Source organism: Struthio camelus, chromosome 24, assembly GCF_040807025.1.
Source record: "Struthio camelus isolate bStrCam1 chromosome 24, bStrCam1.hap1, whole genome shotgun sequence".
Taxonomy (NCBI): Eukaryota; Metazoa; Chordata; class Aves; order Struthioniformes; family Struthionidae; genus Struthio; species Struthio camelus.
In genome coordinates this window covers 9,485,584-9,507,900 of record NC_090965.1, presented here as the reverse complement: position 1 = coordinate 9,507,900, position 22,317 = coordinate 9,485,584, and the positions used below count along the sequence as shown (strand labels likewise).

At 52.4% G+C, this 22,317-nt stretch overlaps 2 protein-coding genes and 1 long non-coding RNA gene across 3 annotated transcripts; 1 reads left to right on the top strand and 2 right to left on the bottom strand.

The window, feature by feature from the left end:
* Positions 1–5: 5 nt before the first annotated feature.
* Positions 6–7,024, bottom strand: MOV10 (Mov10 RNA helicase). The gene is made up of 21 exons (XM_068918156.1): positions 6,793–7,024; positions 5,027–5,123; positions 4,794–4,921; positions 4,414–4,652; positions 4,058–4,298; positions 3,727–3,849; positions 3,380–3,533; positions 3,107–3,261; positions 2,798–2,974; positions 2,547–2,694; positions 2,308–2,469; positions 2,131–2,234; positions 1,919–2,016; positions 1,720–1,839; positions 1,435–1,537; positions 1,209–1,332; positions 947–1,138; positions 799–873; positions 573–698; positions 396–484; positions 6–283 (listed from the first exon to the last, which is right to left on the bottom strand). The coding sequence occupies exons 1-21, from the start codon at positions 6,924–6,926 to the stop codon at positions 181–183; spliced, it is 2,892 nt and encodes a 963-aa protein (XP_068774257.1). The 5' UTR covers positions 6,927–7,024; the 3' UTR covers positions 6–180.
* Positions 6,072–11,893, top strand: LOC138062107 (uncharacterized). The gene is made up of 3 exons (XR_011136126.1): positions 6,072–6,304; positions 8,505–8,626; positions 10,365–11,893. It is a non-coding gene; the product is annotated as an uncharacterized lncRNA (long non-coding RNA).
* Positions 10,533–22,255, bottom strand: CAPZA1 (capping actin protein of muscle Z-line subunit alpha 1). Its single transcript, XM_068918165.1, has 10 exons — positions 22,148–22,255; positions 16,784–16,847; positions 16,487–16,538; positions 15,623–15,686; positions 14,959–15,165; positions 14,449–14,528; positions 13,922–14,000; positions 13,347–13,418; positions 12,667–12,729; positions 10,533–12,088 (listed from the first exon to the last, which is right to left on the bottom strand). The coding sequence occupies exons 1-10, from the start codon at positions 22,184–22,186 to the stop codon at positions 11,948–11,950; spliced, it is 861 nt and encodes a 286-aa protein (XP_068774266.1). The 5' UTR covers positions 22,187–22,255; the 3' UTR covers positions 10,533–11,947.
* Between the last annotated feature and the right edge of the window lie 62 nt (positions 22,256–22,317).

Here is a 22,317-nt window from a genome sequence, read left to right as displayed (position 1 = left end):
GGCCCTCGTCGCTAAACCTTTATTGCAGGGGAAGGAAGCGGGCGCGCGCCGCGGCGAGCCGGTCCCCGTCCCGGTCCTTGCAGCTCCGCGGCGCGACGCCCGGCCCGCTCGGCGCCCCGGGACCGCGGCCGTGGAGCGGCGGGGCCCTCGGCCGCCTTTCCGGGCTGGGTTTCCTGCTCGCTAATTGCCCAAGCGGAGGGAGCCGAGATCGGCGGCCAGGCCGTCCTCGTCCTCGTAGGGGTAGCCCGCGTAGCCGCCCTCCTCCTTGCAGTAGGCCAGGAACCTGGCGGGCGGGAGCACTTTGGGCACGTGGCCGCACCTCGTCTCCCCGGGGCCCCTGGCCAAAGCCCCCAACTCGTCCCGGGGGGGGCGGGAGGCCGCCCGGCCAGCCCTACCTGCGCCAGTGGTGGTCCTTGCTGAGGACGGCGGGGTTGCCCACCACTATGAGCAGAGCCTTGGCCCTGGTGATGGCTACGTTGAGTCTCTGCAGGGGAGGAAAGGAGAGCGGGGGCTTTGCGCCTGCGGCAGCCGGCTGCCACGGCCTGCCCGCGGGCGGCGTGGGGCCGCGGTACCTTGGGGTTCTTGAGGAAGCCCAGCTTGAAGGTCTCGTCGAGGCGGAGGTACTCGCTGCAGCTGCGCACGGTGGAGATGAGGACCACGCGCCGCTCCTGGCCCTGGAACTCCTCCACGGAGCCCACCTGGGCCGCGCGGCACGGTGAGGCGGGCGCCGCCGGCTCCTCCGCTCCCGGAGCAGCCCGGGGCACGGCCCCTCGCGCCCGGCCACCCCTCCCGCCGCACCTTCAGCAGGCCGATGTCCGGCAGCTTCCGCAAGTCCGGGTCCAGGGAGGTGACGGCTTTCCGGATCTTCTCCACCTGGGAGGAGCGGCTGGTTAAGCAGAGCTGAGCAGGGAGCCCCCGCGCGCCGGCGGCTCCCGCCCGCCGTCACCTGCTTCCTGTAGGGCGAGATGACGCCGATGTCGGCGGGCGAGGCGGTGGGGCAGCCCCCCTTGCCCCTGCTCTGCAGCAGCTTCTTGAGGTAGCCGAGCAGGACCTCGATCTCGGCCGTGTTGAAGAACGAGGGGCTCCTGGCCTCCCGCTTGTCCTCCCCGGAGACGCCGTGGAAGATGATGGGGAAGCCCTGGGGGCAGAGGGAGGTGGCAGCCGCTGGCATCGCCGCCGCGGCCCCGCGGGCACCCTCCTGGCCTCACCTTCCTGGGCAGCTCCTGCCAGGCGCAGTAGAGGCCCCGGGCATCGTGCTGGTGGCTGCCGCAGGCCTTCAGCTCGCTCTCGTAGAAGAGCTCGTTGGGCACCTTGAGGATGGCCGCGTGGGACCTGGCGGAGGGAGGCAGGGCTGGGTGGCAGCAGTGGCGGCAGCAGGAACGTGCCCGCCGGCTCTCGTGGCCGAGATGTCCCTCAGCCCGTGCCCGTCCCCACCTGTAGTTCCACAGCAGCTTGGTGACGAAGCACGGGTCGTACCCACCGCTCGCCTTGGCGTAGAGGGGGTTGTGCCGCATCAGCCGCTCCAGCAGCGAGGTGCCTGCGCGGAGTGACACCGCCATAGCACATGGTGACACCGTCACCTCTGACCCCACCACCACCACGGCACATGGTGACACTATCATCGCTGGCCTCACCACCACCATGGCATGTGGTGACACCATCGCTCCTGGCCCCACCATCGCCATGGCAGGTCCTGGCGCTGACCCCCACCCTGCTCACCTAAGCCGTGCTCGGTGGCCAGCGGCGACCGCAGCACAGGGCCGAGCTGCTGGGGGTCCCCAGCCAGCACCAGCTGCCCCCCGCTGGGGTTGGTGTCCGGGTCCATGGCGGCGAGGATGCCTGGGCAGAGGCAGGGCTCAGCGCTGGCGTGGAGGTGGCGGCGGGCCGGGCAGCACAGGGCCCACGCAGCGCCACTCACCCGCCACGGCCACCACGCTCTCCGGCTCGGCCGCGTGGCCGCACTCGTCGATGAAGACGTGGGTGAAGTGTCCTGGCGGGAAGTTGGCCGACGCCAGCCTGGGGGAGAGGGGAGCGGCGATGGCCCCGGCTGCGCTGTCCGTCCCCCCTCCGGTCCCTCGGGCTCCAGGACTGTCCTGCCCTCCCGTTTCGCCCCAGTCCTGCCCCTCGCACCTGCCCGCCGTCACCAGGGTGGTGACCAGGATCCGGTGCTGCGCCAGGCGTGTCCTGCTCGGGTACACGTAGCACTGCCGGTTGCCGTCCCAGTTGCAGCAGGGCTGAAAGGCAGCATTGGGTGGGATGTCTGTCCCTCGCGGGGCGACGGGGACAGGGGCGAGGGTGCAGACCTACCCGGATGTCCGCAGGCACCTCCTGGTAGTTCCTGGAGCTGGCCATGATCCTGTAGACATGCCGGGCAGGGATGTCCTTGAGGAGGCGCTGGCACAGCAGGTCCGCAGCGCTGTTGGACGGGGCACAGGCCAAGATCCGCGAGTCCTTCAGGCACGTCCATACCTTCGTGGTAGAGGAGGAGGAGGTGACGGCACTGAGCCCCATGGCCACCGTGACGGTGCTCTGGGCTGGCTCTTTACCTGTTTGATGGCCTCCACAATGGTGACCGTCTTGCCGGTGCCGGGCGGCCCAAAGATGAGGTAGGGGGCTGGCCGGGACATGCCCGTCACGATGTGCGTCACTGCTCGGCGCTGCTCCTCGTTGTCCTGCAGCTTCTGGTCGAACCACCTGCGGGAGCAGGAGCTGGGCACAGGGACTGCCCCTGCACCTGGCCCAGCTCTCTCCCCTCCATCCCATCCCACCACCCCACTATGAGGGCACAGTGACTCACCGGGGCTGGTAGGCGCTGGCAAAGAGAGACTGCTGGCAGGAGGAGGTGGGGAAGAGGACACTGGCCAAGCCCCGCTGCATGGCCAGGACTGCGGCCCGGTGCTGGACTTGCAGTGGCAGCCGGCTGAAGGTGAAGGTCACGTCGAATCTCAGGTTATTCACAAACTTCTTCTGCAGCCTGGGGAAGAGCGGTGTGAGCAGGACACAAGGAGCTGGCCAGACCGGTCCTCACCATTGTCCCCACCACCCAGCCACGCTCCCACCTGCTGCCGGGGCCCTGTGATGCCCACCGGGGCCGGATACCACTCACTTGGAGGAGAAGCCCAGCCTGACCTTCTCCTGCTCCACGGCATGCACGTAGCCCTTGTACTGGACAAGCGGGGAGCGGTCCCGCTCGCTGCTGAGGCTGGCGAAGAGGTGGTCACCCCGCAGCACCGATGGGCGGTTCTCGGCCACGCCAGGCACCTGCGCCACACAGCTGGCATTACGCCGGGCAGCCTCCGCGCCCCCGGCCGCCCGAGCCCCCCGGGGCGCCTGGCCAGGGCCGGGCACCCCTCCCGCCCTGGCTGCTCCTGGTACGCACGTCGAGGACCAGCAGCGCCCTGTCCTGCACCATGGGCATGTCCTGCATGTCGTAGCGCCGGATGTCCACCTCCATTTGGATCTCCTCCAGGTGCAGCAGCAGCTGGAATTTCTCCTGATAGTTCTCAGGCTGCAGAGGGGCCTCCAGCAATGACCTGCGGGGCCAGGGCACGGGGAGGTGATCGTGCCAAACGTGCTGGAAAAGTGTCTCCAGGCTGGGAGCCACCACAGCTCCCTTCACCTTGGCCTCCCCCTCGGAGAGCTCAGCTAAGGGAGCTGCAGGAGCACCTGGGAGCAGACAGGGAGAGCGCAGCCCAGCGAGGCGTTGCCCCGGCCACCATCACTCACCTCATTGCAGCCCAGGTGGGGTTAGCGCCGGCGTTGGGGCCAAGCACGATCGCGTCCTTGAGGCTCTTCGGGTACTGGTAGGTGCTCAGCGGGATTTCCCTCTCCAGTTCGTTTTCCAGGTTGCTGGGCAGAGGAGACAGGGACGCTGCAGGGACTGCCAGGCTCCTGCTGAGCGGCAGACGGACGCGCGACCGCTCACGGCCCCGGGGGCAGGACGGTCCTTGACCTGGCCGTCACCGGTGCACGGGGACGGTGCGCTATCACGAGCGGCCCGGGGTGCTGCAAAACTGTGGCCCAAGCAGCTGCGGGCTCTGCCCCAGCCGGGCTGTACCTCTCGGGGGGGGTCCCGTCCTCGGTGACGACCGTGACCGGCCGCCGGAGGCTGGCCTGGTAGGGCTCGTAGGGTGCCGAGGGCCCCAGCTCCTTGGCCAGCTGGGTCTCGGCGGTGGCGGAGAGGAAGCGCCCGATGCTGAAGGGCTCATCCGGCTCCTTGGTGAACTCGAACACCAGGGTGACGAGGAAGCAGCCGTTGAACGCGGTCAGGCACCGCACCTGGATGGGGTACGTGCTGCCTGCAACGCAAAGAGGTGGGAGCGGAGGGGCCTGCACCCTGCGCCTCCTCCCGGGCCGCGGCCGCCGCCGCGCAGGAGCGCGTCGAGCGGGCGGACGAGGGCTACCGCCCCTTACCCGGGTGCAGCACCAGGGGCTGGCCTTGCGTCGCGCCGTGCTCGTCCGAGAAGGAGAACTCCTGCTGCGGCCGGAGGGGCCGGCACCGCAGCAGCGTCACGGGCTCCTCCCCGCCGTTCTGCACCCGGACGGCGGCCGTCCAGGGCTCGCCGAGAGGCACGTGGAAGCGGATGTGCCCGTCCCCCTGGTCGTGCTCCGAGACGATCTCTATCCCGTGCTTCCCAAGGATGAACTCGGCCCTGCGGGTGGGGGGGATCAGCCTCTCCGCGGCGCGGAGCGGGCGCCGGAGCCCGCCGGGTCCAGCCCGGCGCAGCTCCCTCCTGGCCACCGCTCGGGGAGGCGCGGGCGGCCCCGGGACCCGCGGGGCGCCAGGTTCGTACCGCTCCTTGGCACGGCCCTTGGGGGCACGTGGGCCAGAGCCGGGCTGCTGGCCGGCAGCCGATGCTGACGGCTCTGCGTCCGCTCGGGGTCTCCGGTACTGGTCCGCCACCACCACTCTCCTCTTCTCCTGCAAGGAGCAGCCGCATCAGCGCGGCCGCGGGAGCAGGGCCCTCGGCACGTGTCCGCGCTCCCGCGGGAACCGCCGCGCTGCCGGGCCCACGGCCTCCCTTACCTCCTTGAAGTGCACAGATGTCCTGTGCACCTGGGCACGGTGGTTCACCTTCAGGGCGTACAAGATGCTGGAGAAACTGGGCATCTTTGTGTCAGTCCTGCACGGTAAGAGGGAGAGAGCGTTTCGGCGCAGGGGAAGAGCAGCGAGGGGCGAAGTCGGGGCGGCACAGGCTGCGCGAGGGTGCTCCAACCAGTCCCCTCCACTCTGCGGGAGGGAAAAGGACGGGGGCTTTTGCACTGGTCCCGCTCAAAACTTGCACCCCCTCAGGCTGCTATGGCTCACAAGCTTTTCCACCACGTTTGGCTTGAGTTTTGTGGGATTGCCTGTCTAGCAAACCTCATGCTACCTAGAGGCTTGTGGGTCCCTTTGCAAACAGGGCTTGCCACGGGCAAGCAGGGGTCGGGCTGGAAGGGCACAAAGCCCCAGGCAACTCCACGGTACAACTGCGAACAGCTGGGGTGGGTGCTGCAGGGCCCCGGCCTGGCAGCGTAGGCGTTTCTGGATGCCATAGGTGAAGCTGAGGCCCCGGGCAGGCTGCTCGGATGCCGTTCCAGCTGTGCTGCCGCCGTCCAGCTGTGCTGTGCCTGTTCCAGCTGTGTCACGGCCCTTCCAGCTGTGCCGTGGCTGTCCCAGCTATCCCGCAGAGTCCCTGCCTGGCCCCACTGGGGCGTGCAGCCTCTGCACTTGCCTGTGTACAGGTGGCAGCGGGGCAGGGACGTGGCACTGTCCCCAGACCCTGGAGGTACAAGGATGTCCTGGAGGGGCAGGGACGACTCAGCGGGGTCCGGGCCCAGGGCTGAGCCTGCGCAGGGGGCATCCGGCAGAGAAACTGCTTTGGCTGCTCCTGGCCAAGCCCACGCTCCGAGGCGCCCGCCGCAGATCGACAGTGTCTCTAAGGCACTGACTTGCCACTTCCTGACCCTGGCAGGAGAGCTGCCTCCCCATGACATTTCCTCCGGGCCGCAGAGCACATCCCTATGACCTTCTGGCTGTTTGCACCCAGACTTGGCCAATGATTAACAGCAGTGACATTGCACAGGGCCCTGCTCTGGGCCAGCGTGGCCGGTGCCGGCGGGGGGAGCCTAGGCAGCGGGTGCCGGCGGCTGTGCCCCCGCGGCTGCCGGGGCGCTGGCTGGGGAGCCCTGCCCGGGATTCCTGTGGCCGAGGACGGTCCCAACGGAGCCGCAGCAAGGCACGGGGGCTTGGATGGCACGCAGGGCCCGTGTTCGGAGGGGACTGCTCTGATGCTCCCTGCATCTGCAGCCCAGCAGGAGACAGGTAGCCCCACTGGCATCACGCTGTTTTCCCATGCCCAGAGAGTGTAAAGCTACTGGGTTTTGAGTTTAACAAGTCCAGTTGGTTCCTTGCTGCTCAGGGAGCACATGCTGCTCCATCCCACCCAGACAGTGACCAAGGAGAGTCTCCGCAAGCCCAGCTTGCTCCCCTGGGGGTATCCTCAGGCCCAGAGAGCCAGCCCCACGCCTGAGATCCTGGCCCCGGCGATGCTGGCTGCGGACGGGGCAATGCTGGCCGGGGGAGCTGGGTGATGCTGGCTGGGAACTCAGCGATGCTGCTGGGGGGAGGCAGAGGATGCTGGCAGGGGACTGGGCGACTCTGCTGAGGGGGGGAACAGAAGATGCCGGCTGGAAAAGGGGCATCGCTGCTGGGGAGAGGCAGGTGAGGCTGGCTGGGGACTGGGCAGCGCTGGTCGGGGACGGGGCGATGCTGCTGGGGCCGCCCCGGGGGGACCGGCCCGGGGCTCTCACCTGGCCCGAAACTCCTGGGTGTAGATGCTCCGCAGCGTGTCGCGCTGGCTCTCCTGCTCCCGGCCCGTGTCCCGCAGGAACCGCACGAACTGCTCCCCGCAGCGCCTCGCCTCCGCCACGCTGCACCGCGGCATGGCCGGGCCGGGCTGGGCTGAGCCGGGCCGGGCCGGGCTGGACTCCGCTGGGCCGGGCCGGGCCGGGTCGGGCTGCGCTGCGCTGGGCTGAGCCGGGCGGCTCGGCGGGGAGAAACGAAAGCGAAAGGGGCCGTGCGCCCGGCGAGCCGCCCGCCCCGGCGGGGCTGGGCTGAGCCGGCCCCGCGCCCCGGCTCCGGGGGCTCCGCCGAGCCCTGCAGCCCGCGCCCCGCCCCGGGCATCGCCCCCCGCTCCGGGGGCTCCCCGCGCCCGGCAGCCCGGCCCCCCCCGCTCCGGGGGCTCCCCGCGCCCGGCAGCCCGGCCCCCCCCCCGCTCTGGGGGCTCCCCACGCCCGGTCCCCCCCCGCTCCGGGGGCTCCCCACGCCCAGCAGCCCGGTCCCCCCCCGCTCTGGGGGCTCCCCACGCCCGGTCCCCCCCGCTCCGGGGGCTCCCCGCGCCCGGCAGCCCGGTCCCCCCCCGCTCTGGGGGCTCCCCACGCCCGGTCCGCCCCGCTCCGGGGGCTCCCCACTCCCAGCAGCCCAGTCCCCCCCCGCTCCAGGGGTTCCCCACGCCCAGCAGCCCGGTGCCCCCCGCTCCAGGGGTTCCCCACGCCCGGCAGCCCGGTCCCCCCCCGCTCCAGGGGTTCCCCACGCCCAGCAGCCCGGTCCCCCCCCGCTCTGGGGGCTCCCCACGCCCGGTCCCCCCCACTCCGGGGGCTCCCCACGCCCAGCAGCCCAGTCCCCCCCCGCTCCAGGGGTTCCCCACGCCCAGCAGCCCGGTCCCCCCCGCTCCAGGGGTTCCCCACGCCCAGCAGCCCGGTCCCCCCCCGCTCCAGGGGCTCCCCATGCCCGGTCCCCCCTGCTCCGGGGGTTCCCCACGCCCAGCAGCCCGGTCCCCCCCGCTCCAGGGGTTCCCCACGCCCAGACCCCCCCGCTCCAGGGGTTCCCCACGCCCAGCAGCCCGGTCCCCCCCGCTCCGGGGGCTCCCCACGCCCAGACCCCCCTGCTCCGGGGGTTCCCCATGCCTGGCAGCCCGGTCCCATCGCTCTGGGGGCTCCCTGCTCCCAGGCCAGCCACGGGTCCCCTGTTCCGGAGCGTGAACAGAGGAATCCAGCTGGGAGATTCACCTCTGACGTGAACTGCCCCGGCAGCACGCAGAGGGGGCTGGGGCAGGCTGGCATGCCCCAGGGAGCTGGGCTACCTGCAGGGGTTCACATCCTCCCTGCTCTTGGGGCTACTCAAAAAGTAATAGACGCAGGCCCAAGCTGAGAAGTGTTTGCAGGGACCTGGGAAAGCAGAGCTGCCAAGTGTCAAAGTCTAGGTTATTTGGTCAGCTTGGGCCTAGAGCCGTGGCACTAATTGTCCCTAGGGAGGGCAACTAGGCACTGCAAGCTCAAAGCAGCTGCTGAGGCTTCTTACTGGCTGGAGACATGGTGCCCAGGTGCATTGCATTGCTGTAGCCAATAATGAGGGATAAGAGCTCCCAGAGCACCACGCTGCTGCCCTATAAATAGGGCAGCAGTGGCAAAAGCTGCTTTCTATGTTTGGCTCTGCCCTGATTTCCTGTGCTTTAAATCTCCAGCCTGCTCAGTGTGGATGGTGGTCTCTGACCTGCTTCTGTGAAGTGGCTGAAGGCCCTGGGATTGCCTGCAGTGCTACTTAATGGGTTGATTTTTGGCTTGCCTGTAGCTGAAGGATGTTGAGGTAAGTTTGTTATTTTTACTGCTTTAGTTCCAGTGGGCTTTTCCTCTGACTGAAGCACTACTGCTGTCCTGCTGCTGTCTGGAAGAGGCTCAGCAGGCTGTGGTGGTGTGTGACCCCCTTGCAGGTGGTGTGAGGGCTCTAAGCTGCTTCTGAAACCACTGCCTGTACCCTGGGCAAGGGTGTGCTATGAGTTTGAGTGCTGAGACTCAAATAACCTGCATGTGACTTCCTCTGCATGAGTTGCTTTTTTTTCTGAAAGATGGTGTTTGTAGTTAAACCTGATTTTCAGCCTTGTATGTGCAAGCTAGAAAAGCAGCAATAAACTCCAAGGCCCTTTTGCTCCTTCATCAGCTCTCGGAGTGCTTTACAAAAGAAGTCAGGATCACTATCCTATCTAGGGGCTGTAGAAAATGGGGCATAGGTAGGAAAATAACATGGGCATCTGAGTCCTGTTCTAGTGTTCTGTGTACTTATTTAAAAACTCTGTGTTTTGCAGCCTCTGGAGTTTACAAAATCACTTTCTCCTCTGTATATGTCACACATTACAGGTGGAGTCTTGGAACTTTAAGCTTTGCTCTTGCAAGCAGATAGAGGAGCTCTTATCATTGCAGTCAACTGGGTAGCCCAGTGGATGTCCTTGGGGCCAGCAGGGATCCTTTCCCCAGGACTGGGATGGGAAAGCTATGTTTCACTCAGCTTCCTTGAGTCAGTCAAATTACCATGCCTTTGCACTGTAACAGAACTGGGTTCATGCTGCCTGTTTAAAAAAGGCATTGGCTTTGGTACACCTTGGCAAGACCAGCCCAGAACATATATTGTTCTCTAGCTGGCTTTACTCCTATGTAAAACTTCTGATTTCAAGCAGAGAATAGCTGAAGATTCTAAAGATTAAAATGCCTTAGGTATGTGTCACCGCTTGCACTTGTGTAATGTCTTTGTGTAATGTGGCAGTAACTGGGCTGTGTCAAGTTTTGTTTCTCCAAGGAAGAAATAGGAGCTGGGGAGGAGCTAGGATCAGCTAGATCACCGGAGCTAGGATCAGCTAGATCACCGGAGCTAGGATCAGCTAGATCACCGGAGCTAGGATCAGCTAGATCACCGGAGCTAGGATCAGCTAGATCACCGGAGCCTTTGCTGTAGCAAAGGACAATACAGGAGAAAGGTGAGGAGGTAACAGGGAATGAGTTGGCCCTAAAGAATGATTAGCTAAAGATTCAGAGAAAGGAGAAGAGAGAGAGACTGTCTTAAGGTTGGAACAAGTGGTGGGAACTATGTGCAGTGCAACTAACTTGGAGCAAGGAAAGACTAGCCTTGTGGCTTAGGCAGTGCTGGAAGATAACACTGTGTGCGCACAACAGAGCTTTTATCTTGGGCCCTGCTTCAGTCTCACATTCCTGGAATTGCTGCAATGCTTGTCTGGATGGGACTGTAGCCACATAGACTACAGCTGCTTAGGTGCTCATGTTCATAGTGTTTCATTTCTTCTAGGAATAGCAGGGAGGAAATACTTTTTACAAACATCCAGTGGCAGAAGCACTAGCCTGAGTAGCGCTCTTAGCACAGCAGTGTGCAAAACTGACCAGAACAGGACAAGTCTTGCTTTGTCCAATGCCCCTGACATAGGATGTATCCAGCAGTTACTTTTTTACTCAAGTTGTTAAACGCTATGAAGCTATGTAGGTGCTATAATGAGATATACATGATTAGTGAAGTAACCTTGTCTGCTGTGTTTTCCCAGGGTCAAGCGTGTCATGATTGGAGCCACGTGACTATTTTTACTTTTAACTTAAGTGTAACTTTGCAAGCAGTACCATTCCAACTTTCAGGCTGCTTATGATATCACCTGCAGTTCTACCGTGATCAGGAATCTACAGAAGTGAGACCAAAAAGGACAGACACAAATGGCTTTAAAACAAAGACTGGTGTATTTCTACTAGACTATTTGATACAGAGGATGCCTGTAGGATGAACGGTCAGTCTTAACAGCAAATACAAACATTCGGACAAAATTTCTCAGAACACTGACACGCTTATATTGTGGTATTACTGTGCAAAACCTAAAGTGTAATGCACAAGCAGCCCCACCCCTATCTTTCCAATCCCCCTTCCTTGTGTATGTAAAAATAGGAAGACACCACCCAATTTAAAAAGCAACCTGCAAAAAGGCCAAGTGAGAAACAAATGTAAACAAAGCAAAGTGAATTAACCACAGGGGCTTCATCTTACAGTGAATTCACGTTTTGAGTTCTGACTGAGAAAGTATCCACGTGCCCCTCCAACCTCCTGTTAAAAGTAGCAGTCTGAAGCAGTTTCTCTTGCTTTTACAGACAAACAAAGCAACAGAGCAAGCTTTTAGAGAGCAGTGAAGAGATTAAGCCCAGCATCCCCATTAAGTGTAAGAAGAAACTGGCCACAATAGAGACAAAATGGAAAGGTTTTTTCTCTTGCTTTGGTGCAAGTTTATTTATCATTTTGTACACTATTCATTCATACACCTGTGATACAAATTCTAGGAACCTGCCACAAAGCATTAAAGCACAACATACCTATTTTTCTGTAGACATTTGCATTTTTAATCTCCATCCAGACTAAAGGGATCAGCAGTGATCCATACAACAAAAAATGTAGTTCTATAAAAATGCAGATGTCTGAGAACCGTACATACATGGGGGGGGGGGACAGCAAAAATGTTCACTTACAGGGAACATGGCTCAAATCTTCAGACTAAAAAAACTACACCCCTGGAAGAGCTGACCGTGTAGGGATTTCTGTAAAGGATCTTGTAAACTCATTTCATATAGTAAAGTCTAAGCCTATAGGCTCTTTGCTTTGTGGAGGTCAGTAGTAAGGATACATGGGAGAAGTTACTGTCTTTTGCATTTATTATACCTTGCAGCATAGCGCCTTGAGCTGTTGGCAGATTTGACAAACTTACTGAAGTACCTGGAGTGCTGTATATGGGTGAAGGGGAATGCTCTGCACCCTCAGCTGTATTTATTATAGGGCTTTTGCAGCTAGGAAGTTTTCCAACCGGTACAATTACAGTGATTGAAAACAGCTATATTTCTGAACCATGAATGTGACTCAATTAAAATGACCTACCAGTAAATGCAGTCACAATAGGAAGTTTATATGGTGGGGAACACAAAACACAAAGACAATGCTATTCGTTCCACAGTTCTCTGAGGCTAGAAAACCTGTTAACTTTGAAAGCCCTAGAAAAATGCTGCACTGCTTTAGAAACCATCTACTTGGCATAAGATCACATTTTTTTGTGTTCTTTTTGCATACAAACATTTCATAAATCTCATAATTCCTGCGTTAAGCGTTCTGCATTTCTTTGCCAATCTTGTAGCTGAGGATTTTGTTCCAGTCGATCTTGGTGCGGGTGACAGGTAGCTGCCGGCGTAAGGCTTTGAATGTGGTGTCTGACATAGTCTGGTAGTTTTCACTGATTGCTGTCTGTAATGGCAAGTGGGTTCAATTACAGTGGTAACAGAATACTCTGAAAATGCATGACTTGGTGTTAAAGCCACAGCACCCTTTCTATAAGGGGAAGGCACACTACCAGTTAATTAATAATGCAATGTCACTGGTGTGTGTGCACAAGAAAAAGTGTTTCTGTTACTCTTCTGAGAATGTTCCTCCTTAGGCATCTGACTGACTTATTTGCATCAAGTCTCCTTCCTGCACATGGGCTGGGACAATGTAAAAAGCTGTCGCACAGATTTCCTCGTTGGTATTTTTCAATACCAACAACAATGGAGGAAAGCATTTAGACTTCCCCACTCCCCTTTTATGCTTGCTCCATCATTTGTAATGCTTTAAAATAACTACGTGGCAAGCTTTAGTATTGAAGCTATGCATTGCTAATAATACTCTGTCAACAAGTACAACTGCTCTTTCCTAAGTAATTCTTACAGTCAATACCATATTAAGTTAGAAACAGAATTAGTGGTCTATTTTCCATGTTTCTGATAACTGTAAATGGACATTGGTAAGATTCCATCACACTTATTTTTAACAATGTCTGATCTTACCTGGTACTCGTTTTCTGCATTTTCTATTATCTTAATAAATTCCTTAGCTGTCTGGACATCACTCTACAGAACAAAGGAGAAAAATGTATTTTTACGTGTAAAAACATAAGTGACTCAATATAGTTCTTCTCACGTAACAGCTTGTGTATACATGAAGTGGACAGTATCAGCAGCTTTCACCACCTGTTTGTAGCAGGGTTCCTTTTTAGTTATTATGGACATGACTTGGTGTGCAAGATAAGTATATTTTAGCTAGAACTTCTGCTCCAAACTGAAACAGGGCTGCAACCTAGTGTGAGTAAAAGGAAGTAGACCTTCATGGTGTAAATAGGGATTTTGAGACTATTGCTCCCTCTGCTGTCACTACAGGACTAATTATTCTCAGTGCACAGTTTGTACTGTTTTTCCCTTGCATGTAGACAGAAAGGCATATTCTGTTCCTCTAACTGAAGCTTGCGTGATAAACTGTGCAAGAGGCAATTAACATTTAACATAGTAACTTTAAACAGAGCCTGGGTTTCTCATGTCACTCTGAACGCTACAGTTGCATAGACTGCTTTCCCTAAAGTGACATTCTTTTTCTTAGAGTCAAGACAGTGTAGTCATAGAAGTGTACTTTTGGTGAGATCTTTAAGAAAGAAAATGGTTGCTTTATCATAAAAATCTTGTATCATACTTACTGAAACCTGCACAGAGTCCTGGATATCTTTATGACTAACGAGTTGCACATTACCATCTTCATAATAATGAACCTGAACAAAGACAGACAAAATACAGGTTATCATTAACACTCATTTTATAAACCCTAGAGCCCCCAAATGCTACCAGAATGGCACAACAGCATTGTTGTGCCAGTCTTCTCTGCTTACGTGGAGACTAAAAGCAGGATGGATTTTCTAAAAGGTTTCATTCTTTGTCAAGCCTGTTCAAGATTATGTTAATGCAGTAAACGCCTAGAGTTGAAATAAGAGCAATTACAAAAGAATTCATGGTATAGTTTTTAGCCCTATAAAGCGAAGCAGACTTGGAGGCATATAGGGTAATGCTACGTATTAAACCACAGGCCAGATTTTAGGCAATGTTTAAAATGCTAAAGTTTTAAGGATTAATTTATGGACTCGTATAGTTTAACAGCATCTTGATTCTAAAAGGACATCTTCACTGTATTTCAGCATCTCATTTTGGAGTCAAACACATCAGTATGAAAGAAGCAGCAATGTAGCTTCTTCAGTTACTGCCAGGCAGTGTAACTCACCTGAATCTTGAGCACAGCAGCCACCTGAGCTGTTGGTGGTGTGATGGTAAACTTCCATTCTGATCTCCAACGACCATTCCTAAAAACAACCAAACCATGAGACCTGTATTTGCAATAAGCTCTAACAACAAAAAGAGCCAAATCAAGAGGAGCATGCTGATTCTGTTGTCTTCCCGTTGCTTTGTGATCAACGTTAAGGTCCCTTATATGGCACTGAATTCCATTCCTGAGGCACAGTTCAAGACAATGAAGCTTCACACTGGCTCTGGTGTACTTGTGCTCAGGAACATGTAAGGGCATAACTATCTGGCTCTGCTAATATTTTCCTCTCTGGATAGGTCATTGAGCTACACTAGGGCTTTTAGGGAAGTGACAAGGGCTCTGCATGGAAAACAGAGCACAAGAAGCAGAATTGATCGGGAAGCCCAAGACTACTTGGCTTTCAACCTGTCAGAGCCAGACAGAGGAAGAGTTTGTGTTTGAGGTCTAGGAAAGGAAGAAAATACAATATGTTTAAATAGTCTTACCAAAAGTTTTTGGGCTGGAACTGGTGGCTCTCAATACAGGCAATAATTGTCTGCTGCCCATCTATAGATTTACCATAAACCTGTATTTAGAAAAAGTTAAAACAGGCTCTGTAATACACACCACAAGAGCTGAGGAGAGCTATTTTCTGTTCTTGACAGCACTGAGGAGGCTTGGTGTTGTGCTATGTCACTGGGCACATGTACCACTAGCTAACTTGCCCAACACCTGCACCGCACATGTGCAAACTGTGCCTCCTCTTTCTTAACTGCAGATGTTAAGGTGCTTTGCAGTCATGCCTCTGAGCAAATAAGACGTAATAAACCTTTACCCCTGTGTGCACATCAAGATACTTGTGCCCTTTTTTGGACTTCATTGTTCCAAAATTAGGAAAAACAATACAGACATTAGCGAAGGTGGACAATTCAAGCAGCACTGCCCAGTACAAAGTCCCTTTAAGGTACTCATTGACATGAAGCAAAGTTTTCAATGAAACAAGACGGATACTCAACAGTACAGAAGCCATTGGGGTAATGATCTTTCACATATGCTCTCAATGCACTGTCACAGGCATCTCTCCATGATTTTAAAGCTGCTTCTGTGTCCTCAGGCTGGGGGTCGCTTGCTTCTTTCCTTAAGTGATCAAACTTAAAAGAAAGCTTGTTTCTTGGGTCTAAAAATCTGCCATTGCCCAGATCGCCATGTTCTGTGATTAAGACCTGGAAAATAAACAGTTGAAATTAAGAAGCTCTTACACTGCTATAAACATGGCATTTTGGGTTTCTTCTGGACTAATTGAATAGATATTTGTCTCAATCGATTATTTTACTGAGCTCTAACATCATGTAAAGAAACAAGGACCCTTAGTAGTAATTTCAGTTAAGTACAGAGTAGTTGTGGTGAGACTGTAGGTAAGTTCTCTGGCTCTTCACTGTAATATTGCACTTACAGCCATTTCTGGAACAGAAGACTGTTACAGTAGTGTTGAATCTATTTAGCTTAAAGTTCTTGTCTTCCACAAGGACAAAAGTTTGGTAATATAAGGATGGGGGGGGGAGGGAGGAGAGATGACTAGTTTCATGCTACCCACAACTTACAAGTTCTTTAGGAAGACTTATCACTTTTGCACAGTGAGGCCATACAAGTCTCTATAGTGTATAAAACAAATTTTTGTACCTGATCATCATACCCTTCTATCTTCACCGGAGTGAACTGATCCATGTTATACTGGGCAAACGCACTGTTAAGAATTGAAAGAACATAAGCTGTAACTGTACATATTTTTCACTCAGGAATAAGTATATAGTGGGACTTGTACCACAGAGGAAAATGTCCAATTTAATAACTTTGCGGACAATACACGCTAGGGACTCTTACAAGATTTTTCAATTTTTTAGTGATAGCTACAAAAGCTCAAGTCTAAAGCAAGGTTTGTTTAGCAATGACCAGGAAAACACAGAGTTCAGAAGCAGAATTGCACCTAAGGGAAAGTGAGCAGGCCAAGGCAAAACAGGAGCACACAAGCTACAATTTAGTAGCAAGGTAAACAAACGAGTTGACTAATGTTGACGACAATTTTCTGTTGTAAAAACCTGCTTACTTTGAGCTGTGTGGCATGTCAATCAACCTTGGCATCAAAAAGTGTGTATGCATAAGCTTTAGGTGCCTTCTGATGAGATTAAGCAAGTAAACAAGATATTTTGAAAGCATTCTTTTGAGGGCAGGTCTTAAAACAAAAACCTCTGAGGACTGCTCAGTATTTCAGGCTTCACTTGCTTTACAAACCATGCTTCACCAAGATCAGACATTCCTGCTGCAGTTAAATGTTTTGGCAGAGTACCTCTGTTTTATGACCTCTAGAGCACGAATGCAGATTTTGGCCTTTTAAAAAGAATCTGCCATGCCTTTCATTATACTTTGGGGGAGAAGTTACAGTAGATTTCTCAACACCACAAATGATTCATCACAGAATGATGAGTATAAGAAAACATATGTGTTTAAGATGCTAATCCAACACACATTTGAAACAATAGTACTTACTGTGCTGCTCCTTCCCTGAGAAGATTGTCATTGCTAAGCAATAACCGGACATCTGGAGAAAAGAAAATGCCCAGATTATTGGATTTTTTGATCAAATCTTTCTCCTCTTTCATTTCATCTTTAGTTGTACAAATACAACCATTAAAATGATTAAATCATTTCATTAAGCCTGTGTAGTCACAGAATGACACTTCCCTCATTTCTATTTGCTGGCCTTAAAAGGAGTAAATGATATATCCATAAACTTTCATAACTGAAACATGAAGAAAACCTCACAGATCATTCTTGTTTACTTACCATTGAACACTTCATTAAATTCTCCAGGGGGTGCATGAGTGATGAATTTTGCAGCAATGCGCACCTACAAGGAAGCGGAAGAGTAACAAACTTGAGAGAAAAGACCAGTAACAACGGTTACAACCTATGTTGAAGCAATTCACTGACATAACCAACTTGGGCAGTAAGAGGGAGTGCCAGATTCAGGGAAAGACTGAGACATGCATTTTCAAGATGGAAACGGTCTCATACAAGATCAGACTTTTTTTTCAGTGCAACTGAGCAGAACAACTCTAAATATACTTAGCAGGAAGTGCAAACTTAATGTGGGCACCTCTGAAAATGTGAACTGTTCAACTGGCACAATATTAGATTTTTTTTTAAGAACGTGACTGCTGGCTAGCCACTTTTTTGGTGACGTTACTAAACCGTGTCTTTTCCCAATCTTTGTTAATAAGCAGAAACCCATGTCAAGATATATAAAGAATAAGAAGCCACTGTGGTAAGTTACACTGTAACTAGATGGCAGCCTACAGCAGAACTAGGTAGCTAAGGAGTGTCTAACACATGTTGTGAGACTCATTGATTCCCTGTGATGCAACTCATCTGATACTGATGACTGGCTGAAGGAGATGCCACTGACTAGCAGCAAACAACATGTGAAGACTAAGAGGTTGATCCCTCTGGAAACAGAACAGGAAATCAATTATATCAACTACCATGGGACTGCTTTCTGAGTTAATTATGTTTCACAGCCTTTGAAAAGAGTGATGTATTCAGAGTGCAGAGGGCAGTAATGGAGATGCAAAGAAAAAAGATGGAAACTGACAGGAACGTGGAAGGTGATGGAAAGCTGCAAAATGAATCTGACAAGTCGACAGAAACGGACAGTGCCTTAAAAAGAAACCTCTAAATGTCAGCAGATGATTTTCCCTGCTCCTCTTGCAGTGCGGTCCTGGTCACTTCTAACACCCTGAGCAGCAGACAACACCTGCCAGATGTGCCTAAGTTTATGGAGGATGAACTCTGAGGCAAATCACACTCAGGAATGCAGACTGTCAGAACCTCAATAGGAACCAAGAGGTTCTTCACGTGTTAGTCCTATGCTCCACCAAGCTATGGAAACTGTCTCACAATAACATTGTAGAAAGCGGCATGACTAGGAAGCGCTTCTGGCATGTGTCTGCTCAAGGATTACACGGCTCCATTCTGTGGCATGTTATGCCTTCATTTATCTGGAAGTATGCATTTTATTTGATTGGACTGCAGTACAATTTCCAGCTTTCACAAAATAGTGAAAGAATTAAGGAATTTGGAATTGCAAGTAATGCAATAAATAGCTGAGAAGGCCAACTGTAAGGAAGATACCTATATGTATGAGAACGCTGAAACTGAAACAGGAAAACCCATTCTCTTTTAAAGAGAATAAAAATGCACTGTGTTCTAAAATCCAATATACATGTTTTGTTATGAGAATTCAGGTGGCCTAGGTACTGATTCTTTTTAAACTATTTATTAATAGTAAGTAAAGGGTTATGGTTTTGGTAATAGTCTGTTATGGCTTTTACAGCGCAGAAGAATAAAATCTTCCTGGACAAGACTTTGGAGACAGAATATGTCCCAAAATTAAACCTCTTACTTAGAATGATACAAAATGTACTTGCTCCTCTCAACAGTCTTCCAGGTTTTGATTAAAAATAGCTATTCATGATTTGTCACACCACAATTTAAAAAGCAAACCAGGAAAGTAAGTATACACCTTTCCAAACAAAAGGTATACTGGCTTATTCCAACAGCATGAAGTAGCAACTCTATCTCAGCTGGACTGAGCTTCAGATAAAAATAGATAATTTTCCAAATTAGCATCTGTTTAAAAAAAAATGTATATACCTTATGTCTAAAAAATTGCAATATAAGTGAATGATAAACTAAAAAAGCAGTAAGTGCAGCTGATGCATTATGAAATGTCAGACCATTTTCTCCTGATTTTCTGCTTTTAGGTAAGCTTGATAAGTGTACAGCAATGCTAAAACGTAGCTCTTATTTTGAAAAATGTCACTATTTAAGTAACAGTAATTAGTACGCATTGTTTCCATAGTCTTAGATTTCACTACCATAAGCTTAGGTGGTGACTAAGATAACCTAGTAGTAATTAAGAGGGACACTTACTTTATATCATTTCTGGTCATTGCTGAGAGCCTGCTCTAAATAGTTGAAAGATCTTCCAAATGACAACATCTGCTTTTATAAGAAAGTGCAAGTGTAAGCACTAGTACAGGCATATCAGACTTGGTGTTAAAGCCTTTATAAACACAGCACTTGGATCTTGGCATAAAGTGGTACATGAGCTCCGTTTCAATGGGAGGATTGCACTAGAATACATCCTGCAAATTAACTCCCCAGCTGAGCAGACTCCCTTTTACAAGGTGCTTAAATCAACACATGGACAAAGTAAGGACCCTCAAACCCATAAAACTTAACGATCTCTATTTATGCATCAATGTTGTGGCTGCAGAATAGTTCTGTATATGGAATCCTTGTAAAGGAGACTACCCTTTTAATACATGGAGGACTTTTAGGTCAAAAGCTTGACTGTTTTTTAAGAGGGTGTTTCAATGTGCCTCAAACCTTGCAGGGGAGACTTCTACAGTCTTGCAGAAATGTTTCCATTGTGGGAAGATGAGTGAAATTAAATCAATACAGTAAGGGCTCCATATTTCAAACAAACATCACAAACAGCCATGAACAAAGTAAACACTGCAACTGGAAGTTGGTTACTTCTATAAAGTATTACTCACTAGACATGCCTTTCCTCTGGAGCAACAAAATATAAAGCATTTCAGTCAACCTACTGAAATCAAGAGTGGAGTGTGGGAAACAGGCTGTATGGAGTAAAATGATTGATGTCAAGCATTTGAATTGTTGTTGCGTGTCACGTTCAGAGCTGATTTGTCTCAAAATGGTGTCAGCACGCTGGCAGGATGTTCACTTGCAGAAGCATGAAAAGACTTTCTGCAAGCTGACCTATTTCCTGGCTCATCATTACCATTTTGGGTAGTGCTGCAGTACGCTAACAGAAACTAACTTCCTTTCCATAAAATGGGGAAAGTAACAGGGAGGCTACTCAATCATCGGTTCAAGCCAACAAAACAGCAGCAGAAGCAACTTATATAGGCAATAAGGTACGTTCTGGTAGGCCCTGAACTAGCGTGGATCCTGAGCTTACCTAACGTGCCTACAGAGAGTAAAGAACTGAGGCTCATGGAAGGGAAGAGCAACAATTCATTTTGTTTTTGATTGCTGGTTTCTCTGCTTTTTCTTAAAGCACTGGCAAATTCAAGACTTAAAGGAAATGTAAAACAGTTGTAGACTTGTCCGAATGACTGTCAAATGCATGCTAGAAAAATCTTGGCTGCAAGTCTTTTTTCATAAACCTGCCTGAAGAGTATCCCTTTCTATCTGTTCTGAGCATGGAACTACTTTAAATTCACACTACGTTGCCTGAGCGCGGACACAAAGTAGAACACAAGCTCCAATTTCAAGCAAAATCCCATCTGCTCTGCCAAATAAAGTCCTTGGTTACATACAGTTCTGTCTTTCTGAAGGACAGGTGTTCCCATAAGTACTTTCAAAGAATTGTAGATTCCAAGTGAATGCAGCAGTAGGAGGGGAAAGAAAGACCTAGTGACCCCAGGTTCTTGCAGCAGAGACTTATTCTCAGCCTAAATTAACTAGGCTAAGAGTATAGTTTAGATATAGCCTACAAACAGGGACTCCAGTTCTTCTAGCTCTGTTAATAACTTGCTAGATTACCAAAGGCAACTTACTTCACCTCTCTCTCATTCTCAAAAGCTGTACCAGCATAACTCCCAGCATGATAAAGCTTTACCTTTGTTCTAATTTTCACATCAAATGTAACGATGACCTCAATGTCAGAAGCTAGAATGAAATTCAGCCAAATGCTGTATAAAATGTATATTTTATCTGTTGTCCTTGAATAATTTTCAGTTATGTGCTAATTCCTTTGGACTTTATGTTCTGCAGTACTCATTTCAAACAATGCTCATGTGATCTTAACTAACATTTTGAGTCTAACTACAGCTTTTAAACTTCTTGGATTGTATCACAAGAACATGCTAAGCTAAGTCATCAGTTACTTGGTTAACACAGGCTAAGCTATAAATATTGATGTAAAAATTGGCTTATGCAGCATAGTGTCTATAATAAATGTTATTCCCTGCCTCCTGTGAACATTTGGTCCTTCCAATGAAAAGCAAGGCGGATGAGCTGCTTTCTACAGTAGTTTGGCTAAAGTGGTCTCTTATTTTGCAATGAAACACACCAGGAACACTTGCCTGGCCAGCTGAAGATGAATAACTAGTAGCTTAAGGACAGCAGAAAATTCTCAGAACAAATATGGTTCCTGTATCCTATTAGTTTTGTTTTACGGTAACTGGGTACATAACCAGAGCACAAACCTAGTTCCATACTTACAGGAATATTAGCGGGGGAATTGCACCCTGAGGCCCTATCTGGTTCCTTCAGGAGGAACGTCACTACAATGAAGCTGAAAATGGCAGTTTGAGAGGCAAATGGAAGTAGACTCCAGGCTTGCATGATCCTGGAAGACCTATGAGCCTTGATAAGCCACTTCAGCACATTTAAAAAACCAAAAAGCTATATATATTTTTGTGATTTAAAGAAGAATAACTCCAGAATTTTTTGTTAACTATCACTTGTATGCATCTCATGTCTACGGACTTGCAGAAAAAGCTATCCCCTCATTTGTTATGTAAGCCCTAGTGCTGTCTGTAAGATGGGGACTTTTCCCTATTCCTGTGCAGGAGGAATAATCTGTTTATTTCTCCAGCTTCTAAAAGTGAAAGTTTCTTTATTTGTTCCTGCTTAGGCCCCACCATCCAATAAAATTTTTATGATCTGCAGCAAAGATAACAGTAGCACGTGGGGTAAGCAGAAAACGTGAAGACACGTTTTGAAGGTCCTCGCGATTTGGAGCCGAAGAGGCTCCCCAAAGCGCCTGTAAGGGGCTGCTAACGTCGTTGGTCTAGCAGACGCGACGGCAGCTGCGGGGGGGGGGGGGGAGATAACGTGTTTGCGCCCCCCCTAACCGCGGAGGGACGCCTGAGCTAGGGCTAAGCCGTGAGGCGTCGCGTTGAAAAACGAGCCCTTCGCCCCTGCTTGGGCCGCCCGGCGGCGCTCCCGGGCCTAGCGAGGGGCCGGGCCGGGCCCGCCGCGGCGCAGCGCCCGCGCTCGGAGGGGCCGCCGCCGCCCCGGTCCGGCCCGGCGCAGCCCTGCCGGCGGGGAGGCGGGGGCACCGCCGGGGGGGCTGCCGGGGCGGGGGGGCGGCGGCGGCCCCGTCCCTACCTTCTCCTCGTCCGACACCCGCTCCTCGAAGTCGGCCATTTTGGCAGCTCTGGGCCCGGCCCGCGCGCAGCATGCCGGGAGCGCCGGGCAGCAGCGGCGGCGGCGCCGGGGCTGGGCCGGAAGCGCCGCCCGCGCCATGTTGGCTGTGGGCGGGCGCCGCCATCTTACCG